The 10,045-nt window shown below is 44.3% G+C and overlaps 1 protein-coding gene across 2 annotated transcripts; it reads left to right on the top strand.

The window, feature by feature from the left end:
• Window positions 1-321: 321 nt before the first annotated feature.
• znf513a (zinc finger protein 513a) lies at window positions 322-9,448 on the top strand. 2 transcript variants are annotated; one of them, XM_070986851.1, is made up of 5 exons: window positions 322-552; window positions 1,445-1,581; window positions 4,032-4,166; window positions 6,065-6,835; window positions 6,958-9,448. In XM_070986851.1, the coding sequence occupies exons 2-5, from the start codon at window positions 1,542-1,544 to the stop codon at window positions 7,914-7,916; spliced, it is 1,905 nt and encodes a 634-aa protein (XP_070842952.1). In that variant the 5' UTR covers window positions 322-552; window positions 1,445-1,541; the 3' UTR covers window positions 7,917-9,448. The 2 variants fall into 2 exon arrangements, with proteins under 2 accessions (XP_070842952.1, XP_070842951.1); XM_070986850.1 differs by lacking the exon at window positions 1,445-1,581 and having other exon boundaries at window positions 374-552.
• The last annotated feature ends 597 nt before the right edge of the window (window positions 9,449-10,045 follow it).

The raw sequence follows: 10,045 nt of genomic DNA, 5'->3' as shown, positions 1-10,045 counted from the left end.
TGTCTTTGCAGTACACTATATATTTGATTATTATATTTTTCATCAAATTCTTTTAGACCACCGAAAAATGAAATATCAATGGCACCCAAAATTAAAAAGAAAAAATGCAAGCAGAGTCCAATTATCTTGTATGAAATTCACTCCATTATACAGTACAGCATAAGCCTGAATTTGTATGTTTTTCTACTTAGACGTCAACAGATTAAGTGACCCCGTAAGAATAAAGAAAGATCTCATTAATATTAACAGTTTAATGTGCGCAATATTGTAGTAACTTAAGTTTTAGGTTACGGTTAGTGCAGATGTCGCTTTTATTCTGAAGGACTCCAGCCGGAAGTCTTAATGTTGTTGCTGCCTTTAGATCACAGGCGAATCAGAAAATCAATTAAGTTATGAAAAATACCATTAATTGCCTTTCTTTGTCACCGCAGCTCATGAAGAAATGGCGGATCTCCAGACGTTGTACATTTGAGAAAACACACGTAACGGCTCATGGCGTATATACAGACGATAAAAAACGCCTCAATCGCCAGGAATATTTACGTTTTCTAGGTAAGTTAGCTTGATGGCTACTCGGCTAATTTAGCTATAGGTTAACATGTTTACCCGTGGCTAATATTTACTGAAGATGACACTTGTCAGTCATTACGACGTGCTGATGAGGACGTGTTTTGTTCAGCCTCTCTCTAGGTTTCGTGCAGTCAGTTTTCCCAAACATTGCTTGTATTTTTTGTTGTAAAGGCACGTTAGCTAGCTGTATGCTACATGAGGACATGTTAGTTAAGATTGCTAGCTGACTCGCTTGATTGCTCTCTGTCGGATGGCAGTAACAGAGCTAATGTGTTAGCCATTTTGCTAAAGAAGCTTGATGGCTACTGCTGAACAGCGGACCTTGTGTTTGAATACTCAAGCTCACGTCCAGATGAAGCAAATGACATGTGTGTCCTGCAAAGGTAGTTACCTTCAAGAGTGATCATGTCATTATTTACGAATAAACTGCTAGCTTGTTAACTACACTGTAATATTCTCCACCTGCGTTCATTTGGACAGAATAGATCTGCTGTAAATGATAGAAGCAGGTGAAAACAGACGTGAAATGCAGGGAAAACTCACATGACGAAGATAGCATGTATGTGCTGTGCATGAGCAGTGTTAGCATTTGTTGTAATGATACCATCACTGCTGACTGCACACTGTCATTCTGTTCAGCTCAGGGAGGGACTTGATCATATGCAGTTACAAAAATCTGTGATCTTCTGTGTGTAGACAGATTTCAGAGCCTTTGTTGATTAAAAGGTTATTAGATGAACAGAAAATAAACTAAAACTAATTATCAATTTAGCTTCCTGAATGTGAATACTTGATGAAATGTATCAGTCTGTTAAACCATTAATCATGAAAAATGATTGCATACTGATTGATTTGATCTGTCATGCGTCTGTAGAAATACTGAAGAATATCTTCCAAGCTGATGAGAATGAGCTGATGGTCGTGGAAGTCTGCAAGAAGACGTTGCATCAAAGAGAGAGGCTGACCGGAAGATGCCCAGGAAAAAACAACAGAATCCACAGCCAGTCAAGTGTAGGTACTCAGAGGTCTTCTGAATGTGGGAAATTTGATGCACGTTAACTACAGACAGTATCTGTGGATTGACGGTTCGGTTTCATAATAAGTCCCTGTGAGTTTTTGCATTGGTCATTTACAAGGTGTGTCCCATTTCTCAGCTCACATCCAGCCGCCAGGCGTCGCTGCTGGAGGACTTGAAACATTTCACGTCAATCGCACTGACTCACCGTGCTCTAATTAGTAATGCAGTTAAACCTAATGTCGCATTCTGCGCTCATTCCGATGAGCGTGGACTGCATGAGCAAATTGCTCTTTTCTTCAGTGTTGCTGTGTAGCAGGTGATTTACAGTGATTGATAGCATGTTAGTAATTAGCTGCTTCACACAGAGTTGAAGCTGTTCGGTGCACAGCGCATGTGCTGCCATCCCGTGCACGCTAAACGACCTTCTCAATCTGTGCACGTCTCAGTGTAGCTGGATTTTAATGTTGCTAATTAGCAGATGGATCGTTTCTTGCGCCCACACACTAAATGTAATCGTTACGACACACACAGCTGAAGTCTGTCACTAATTGATGTTATCAGCTGTTACATATAGAACATTCTCATCACTTGTTATTGATCAGTGTGTGCTTAAGCCACCAAAATAATGTTACTGTCTTTCAGTCATCCGAGGGTTTGCTGCACTGTGGCTTTTTTCCATTCACATGACCAGCTAGCTTTTGTTTCCACTTATTTAATAGCCATCTGATTTTGAGATGTCTCACACAATCTTGATTGATTCTTGTCGTTATGTTAAACACTCAAACGAGCGCCGGCTGGTAGCGCGATGCTGTTTTCCGAAGGATTTGCCAGAAAGGGCTGCCGAGCGCGATGCCCTTGAATCGGCCTGGTAGAAGTTTTGTGAATAGCGGCAGCTGTGTGATCGTTGTTTGGATGCCATCGAGCTTTAGAGACCAAGTTAGAATTTCAGGGATCATTAGCCGTAACTGCAGCAAAAGACCTCCATCTGTCAACTGTCAGCGGATCGTTTTTTTTGGTCATAAGCTGCTGTTTGTGCACTGTCTGGTAGTAAATTAACTTTTCCTCCTTGATCATATCCAACTTTTTCCTTTTAGTTAAACGAATGGCATTGTGGCAGGACTGAAAGGACTTTCAGCAGCAGAAATACAAACCAATTACTGATGACCTGGTTAATTGTGTTTTCATACACCCCATATTTGAATGCTTGACTAATCCAGATTAATTCATGTGTAATTCTGCTCCATTTAAAATTAGTGGGGTGAAGGAAACAATTGCACGTAATAGATGATATGGCTCGATAAGGGATGCCAACAGCTTTAGTTGCCAAATGAGAAGAGCTAATAACATTTTGTTTTTGGCATATCTGTCAAATTCTCATGTGATTTTTTTTTTTTTTTTTTTTCCGCATAATCTATTATTGCATGCAGATTTCTTAAATCCTTACAACCAACACGTTGGGCCCTATGATTTCCACGATGCAGAAAACACAGATGGAGTAAAGACAGAATCAAATGTGAAACATGGAAAATGCCACAATGTGGATGTAGTTTATACAAATCAGAGGCTTTTCACTGCCAACTATGCTGCCACGTTTGGTGTCACGCACACAGAGTCATGTGCAGCTTCATCACCTCAGCAAACTCTCAGAAGTGCAGCCACATCTGCAGATGCAAGAGGCGAGTTTATTGAAGACCGTTTGCGAGGAGTCAGATATTCTGTTGGAAAAAATGAAAAAGCTTCGGCAGTTTCTTATCAAGCATCGTAAATAAGGAGTGTTACCCGAACGTGAGAGTCGCCTCTGTCAGACGCTCTGACTCGGTGTGTTCGGGCTGCAAGATCTGCATGATGAAAAATAGTTCAGTGTTGTGTTACATGAAATTCGGTGATATTCATATTTGAAATTTTATGTGCTGAACTCATAAAACACAGAATTCAGAAGAAATTAGAAAGAAATCTGGAAAAAATTACAATGCATTTCATAGAGCCCTGAACATGTATACTGAATACCATCTGCGTTGTTCAGCCGACCTCAGTGTTGATAATGAATCATCTGTAATAATTTGTCTTATTTTAGACCTCAAGACGTCGGTTTCTATTTCTAAGTAGACCATCTGTACATAAAATGTAATTAAGTCAATTATATTTTGCCGCTGACTTGGCAGTCATTGTAACCATTAATATTTAAAGGCAATAAAACAGCTATTTGCTTTTATGATTTCTCCATCAGGCTGCCAGTGATTTGAGTTGAAGCTGTGAAACTCACGTCGCTTCAGGGCTGTGGAGTTTCTCTGAAATGTTGCTCTCTGCTTTATGTGGCAGCGCCTTTAGGGTTTGCCAATAAAAGTGAAATATCCATGCAAAAATGATTAAAAATAAAAAAAGAACCCCTCGGTGAAATATTAGGCTTCAGGTGTGGCTGATGTGCTCCGTTCTGTGACTGCAGTGGATTCTGAAGATGATGTAGCCATTGAAGCTCCAGGAAACCTCAGCTTAGACACGGACTTCCTTCTGGGACAAGACCTTGAGTTTGGTGATCCCGATCATGACGGCAAGATTCTAGGCCTGGAAAAGTTCTCAGGTTCGTGATCCACCTTTTTTTCTCTTTCTATCAAGTGTTTAAAGTCAGAATCCTGGTTGACGAAATATGCTTGGTTGCGCCGAAGGTTTTAGCGTGTAGTTTAAAAGAGCTGTGATGCGTTGTTAGGCTGATATCAGTTGGATTAAATCAAAAACAGTAATGCAGGAATACACGCTTCCCTGCTTCCTGTGAATCCCCTGTGTGCAGGTAAGCAATCAGAATCTGGCGCAGGAATGGCGGACCCCGCCACCAACAGTGAAAAGTGCCATATAGTGAGATACCTAAGCAATGGAAATACACTGACCAGCTTCTGCAGAGAAACACTGGCCATAAAACAGGCTTTTAATTTGATGAAAGTGTTCAACATTGCAGCTTTAAAAGGCGGGCCATGCTGCTGCTGTCTGCCTGTCTGTCTGTCTGCCTGCCTGTCTGTCTGCCTGTCTGGTTACTGCATCCGTCCTCTCACTTGTAAGTAGGCTAAGTCTGTCGGTCAACCAGGTGTTTTAGTGTCTAGCGGTTTTCAAACGTTGCATGCGCCTCCTCTTGCTTGTGTTTGTTCTTTATTAGTATATCCCACAATGCTATATCCCCCTTATATGAGTCCATCCCACGTGGTGAAAATGTGTCTGTTGGCCACACAGTAAAGGGAACGGGAGAATCACAGCCTGGCCATCGCAGCGCATTTCAATTTACTCCACAGTTTGAACTACATCAGCCTGGTGAACGGATGATAGTATCATTATGTTTTGTACAAACCCTCATTTTCACTTCCTGTCAGCGCTGTGAAAACATTGAATGAGTCCGCCATGTAAATTATTTTAATGGTTTCACAACCAAAGGGAACGGGTTCAGAGAGAGAGAGAGGATGGGTGGGTTTTCGGTTTGTTTCGCAGGCGTGAGGTGTTGCCCCTCTGTGCGACAATAAGAGAAATGGAAGTACCAGCCCATATTTCCCAGCACGGCTCTTTGTCAGAGAGAGTGATCAGAAAAATGGAAAAGTAGGAGCTGAGACACCATTATTATATAATGGTCATAAAAATAGGACCATTACCATCAAGGACACCATTACAAGAGGGCATTTATTTATCATCATCATCATCATCATCATCATCATCATCATCATCTGCCTCTGCTCCCACTACCCCACTGCCATTATCGTTTCCCCCTCATCATCATCATCATCATCATCATCATCATCATCATCATCATCTACATCATCTACCCTCATCATCATTATCATCATCATCAGCAGCAGCAGCAGCAGCTTCACCATTATAGTCATCATCATTATCATTAGGCTCGGTAATCATCCAGGAGGGGGTTCCATGGGGCAGGATAAAAGGGCAGCCCGCACGCTCGCCTTCCTCACATCCTGCCCCACGTCTCAGGAGGAAGCTGCTTTTCTTTTTGCCTCTCGGAAGCGCACGTTTAAGGCCGAAGAGCGCCGTGAAGCTTTCCTTCCTACCTTCTGGGGAATGTGTCTTTTGTTTCATTTTTGTCTGAAAACCTCAGACGGCGTAACAACAGCTCAAACGCAGTTGACCTCGGCGGTAGCCGTGTGAGTATCCGACGTTTGTCTGAAATCGACTTTTCCAGCAGAGAAGAGAGATTCTCTGCGTCCTGAAGTGTAGTCAGGCAGTGTGGTGGAGGGGCCGAGGGTACGTTCTTTAGCGTTTGTCTGACAGTTGTGAGTCATTCAGTGAGATTTCTGAGATGTGGTTTGATTTGAATGTGGCATCATAACAGTGTTTTGTGTTCATGTGTGACTGGCTCTTTGTCTCGGTGTGAAATGTAGTTTTAATGAGAGCAGTACAGAGGAGAGAGCATTGTGAAGCTGCTGTGCTGAAAACGTTCGCAGTGCTAAGAAGCTTTTCTCCCTGTTTGTCTTCCCTGTTCAGAAGTAGCTGCTGAGATCGGTTTCTCTGTGTATCCTCTGGGTGATGAGGAGAGCCCTGCCTACAGCCAGCTCAGCATGGAAAGTGAAACAGACAACTCGCACAGCACAACTGACAACGGGAGGGAAGACGAGGGCAGAGCGGCCCAGTCGGAGCCCAGCTTTCCCCCCTACCTGTCCTGCAGGGGCTGCGGTCAGCTCCGCGATGAACCTCTGGGGCCTGGCATAGACCTAGTTGGTCCATACTGCCTCAGGTGCTGCAAAGCCTCCAGGGAAGCCAAAAGTACGGACTTCTGCTCACCTTTTGGAAGCATCGGCGGGATTCGCTCAGGTTCCCACGTGCCGCTTGACGGCGAAGGGTTGGGAAATGGGATGGGTGACAAAGCACTGACAGCCGAGGACAAACTGCCCAAGCTGCACTCGTGTCACCTCTGTGGCTTCTCCTCGCGTTACGCCAACCACGTGAAGCGTCACATGAAGACGCACAACGGAGAGAAGCCCTTCAACTGCCCCCTGTGCACTTACGCCTCAGCCCAGCTGGTGAACCTGCAGAGACACCTGCGCATTCACACGGGGGAAAAACCGTACAAATGCGACAGCTGCTCTTTCGCCTGCAGTTCCCTCGGCAACCTCAAGAGGCACCAGCGCATGCACGTGCCCTCTGCAGGGGCGCTACAGGACGCCCCGCCACGACCTGCCAGCGGCCAAAACAGCCTGAAGAGGCATGTGACTGGGCAGAGGCCCAATGAGGAAGTGTCTGGTGCTTCAGCCAAGGGTATGTATCACTTCCTTTCTGAATTGTTTCATCATCCCTGTTTTTCTTTCATTTTTGAATGAGGCGATCTTGAAGCGTGATAACACTCTTTGATCAGGTGTCTCTCTCATGTTTTTGTCAAGTTTCAGAAGTTGCTCGGCCCACTTCAAACCTGAGTTTGGGAGCTCAGAACAATGACTACCTGTCGGCATTTGCCAGCTTAAAGGGGGCGTCACCACCACCCATTCCAGCCTCTAACCCAGCTCCTGGCCACCAGCCTCCACCTCTGCTGGAGACCCCAGGCGTCGGTGGCAGCAGGGTGACCAGAGGGGGCGTAGCAGACAGCGCCGCCCTCCCCCCTTCACTGTTCCCTTACACCTGCCGGTTGTGTGGCATCATCCTGGAGGACGAGGACGGTTCCTCAGCCCAGATTTGTGCCAAGTGTACCCTTGAAATGCTGACTAAAGACACTTCATCATCTCCCAACAGCCCTGGCGAGCGCAGTGACAAGGTGTACACCTGCGCCGCCTGCCCTTTCCTCACACACTACCCAAACCACTTGGCACGCCACATGAAAACTCACAGCGGCGAGAAACCATACAAGTGCCCACAGTGCGACTACGCCTCAGCACACTTCGACAACCTCAAGCGCCACCACAGAGTGCACACAGGCGAGAAACCTTACAAGTGCCATTTGTGCGATTACGCCTGCGGGAACCTGGCCAACCTGAAGCGCCACCAGCGGGTGCACTCGGGCGCCAAGCCCTTCCAGTGCGCCGTGTGCAGCTACAGCTGCAACCAGAGCATGAACCTGAAGCGGCACATGCTTCGGCACACAGGGGAGAAGCCGTACAAGTGTCAGGAGTGCGGCTACACCACCGGCCACTGGGACAATTACAAGAGACATCAGAAGAAGCACGGCCTGGCCACAGACGGCTGGGTCAAAGTTCCAATGACTGGAAACGACGAAGAGGAGGAAGTGAGGAAAGGGTTGGGCGTCAGCGGTCAGACTCACAGGAAGGAAACAGGGGTTGATATGCAGTATATGTCCAGGGAGGGAGGTCAGACAATACACTCATGCTACAAACTTGAGATTGTATAAAATATAACTCAGCAAAACTAAGCTACCAGCAGTTTTTTGTTCACAGAGCCTTTATATTGTTTCAGTGTGTATCGGTCTTTTAGTGTTTCGTCGGATGTCTTCAGAGGCTGCTAATTGTTTCTTCGTAGAATCTCGCACAGTTATGATAAACTATTATTCTACATACTTTGATCCCTTTTTTGGATGACGTAAGGCGGATGAGTGTGCTCAGTTTGTCTTCTCCTCTCGTTTGTGTCCGGACGAATGGACCGTCTCATGGACCACGTCCTGACGTCTCCCCCTCATATCACAACACATATCTGGTTCTTCATCGACGGACAGAGAACACGACCAAATACTCCTCAGTACATGGAACTGTTTGCGTAGGCTGTCGAGCTGCGCTGTGTCGTCCACACTCACTTCTTTAGATTAGGGGACGATTGCAGAGTTGTTTTGGTTGAAATTTTGGTCAAACTTTTTTTGTTTTGTACCAAAAATCTCATGAAATAACTTGAATGTGTCAGTTTTCTTCCCTGTCCTGCCATCACGTTGACCTGACTTGCCTTCATGAGGTTATTTTAACAAGGAATAAGGTTTAAGTGTATTCTTAGACGACACAGTGCAGCTTTAAATAGAGATGGGTCCTTGTAAGGGCCAATATTGTGCTTTGTTTGCATTTGGGCGTACGCTCTGGTAACAGCATGCCTTCACATTAATTTACTAATGTATGTACTACTAGCAAAGTGCGGTTTAATAGTACTGGAATCATTCTACCCTTGATAAACTGCATTGATGAATTAGGTTGTGTTAACCTAACTGAATAATCTCTAGTGTCTTGAACGGTGTTGTCATTTTTTTTCCCAAACCCCTCAGGATTATGAAACGTCATTTGGAAGACGGAGGTGTTGGCAACAAATTGATTTCTAGCTATTTTAACACTAAAAGTGCATGCACAAGCATATCAAAAGGCGCTCTGAGGCCCTGACTTGGCGATTACGGTAAAGAAAAAGCACAATGACACACACACACACATACACACAGTTGCATTTGGAAGGTTCAGGTTATGAAGGGGAAAACGTGTCATGTTTTCTGATGGAGACTGTTGAACCACCTATTGATTACTGTTTCCTAACGACTGTGAAATTAGCCCATTCTTGTGTTTTTTTACTTGAAAAAAAAAAAAAGATGACACTATTAGTAAGCATGTGAGTGTGTAATAGTTGTTTTATTTTTCTAACGTGGCTGTAACACAACTGCTAGAAGTGCATACTTTAATATATAGAGTTGTTTTTTTATTTTGGATGTGTGATGTGCTTTAGTTACCATGGGAAAAATAATAGGGACTGTGATTTGAAGTTGACTCTTTTTGAATTACTATTATATGCAAGTGAGATATTTTTCAGGTTGCCAACTTGCCATGACACAATGGAGCATTGAACCCATTGATTCGTACCGACATCCCCCAAGTGTCCATTTTTGTCTTTATGCAGTGTCTCATAAATGCCTTAAATGAGGATTTTGAAATAAACACATGGAATTCATTTCATTGAATGTCAGACAACAGACTGGATCTCTTTTTTTCCTTAAACCTCTGACTTGCATTTCACATAATACATCTCATTTTTATACTTGGCAGGGCTGGTACCTATACTTTTATGACCAAATAACCTACAACCCTGGTCTTTCCCTCAGCCTCAGCTCCCAGGACGCCCCTTTCATACCCAGTCATGATACTGTCACCTGTTTCCAATGAACCTGTTTACCTGTAGAATGTTCCAAACAGGTGTTTTTGGAGCAAATGCAGGTATGTAGAGCCTGACTGATGAAGCGGTCAGGCCAATAAATCAACGTATATGTCGCTCAATGGGAAGAAAATGTCGTGGAGAAATGCCAAAGTTCTATTTGAGGTCTTTTAGAAACTGTGATGCCATCACATAGTTTGTCCAGCAGAGGGCGCTGATGAGCGTTTGTGAGCTGTGCAGTGTGGGACACAGCACATGTTGTCGGTGTATGTGAAAACTAAATATTAGCTGATACATTGTGATCAGGCACATATTGGATATAGAGTGATGAAGAATCAAAGCTTTCCTGTTTCAAACAAACTTAAAATGACTTTCCAATTGAGACCCAGAGCTGCCGCTGACAGAACA

This window comes from Chaetodon trifascialis, chromosome 19 (genome assembly GCF_039877785.1).
Source record: "Chaetodon trifascialis isolate fChaTrf1 chromosome 19, fChaTrf1.hap1, whole genome shotgun sequence".
NCBI lineage: Eukaryota > Metazoa > Chordata > Actinopteri > Chaetodontiformes > Chaetodontidae > Chaetodon > Chaetodon trifascialis.
This window is presented reverse-complemented; position numbering and strand designations above follow the sequence as displayed.

What these genes read in the sequence shown, in the direction of transcription:
- znf513a (XM_070986850.1), top strand. Translation starts at nt 393, where the DNA reads ATGAAAAATACCATTAATTGCCTTTCTTTGTCACCGCAGCTCATGAAG. An exon ending in GGAATATTTACGTTTTCTAG is followed by an intron (nt 553 to 4,031) that starts GTAAGTTAGCTT and finishes CTGTGACTGCAG; the next exon opens with TGGATTCTGAAGATGATGTA. An exon ending in AGGCCTGGAAAAGTTCTCAG is followed by an intron (nt 4,167 to 6,064) that starts GTTCGTGATCCA and finishes TTCCCTGTTCAG; the next exon opens with AAGTAGCTGCTGAGATCGGT.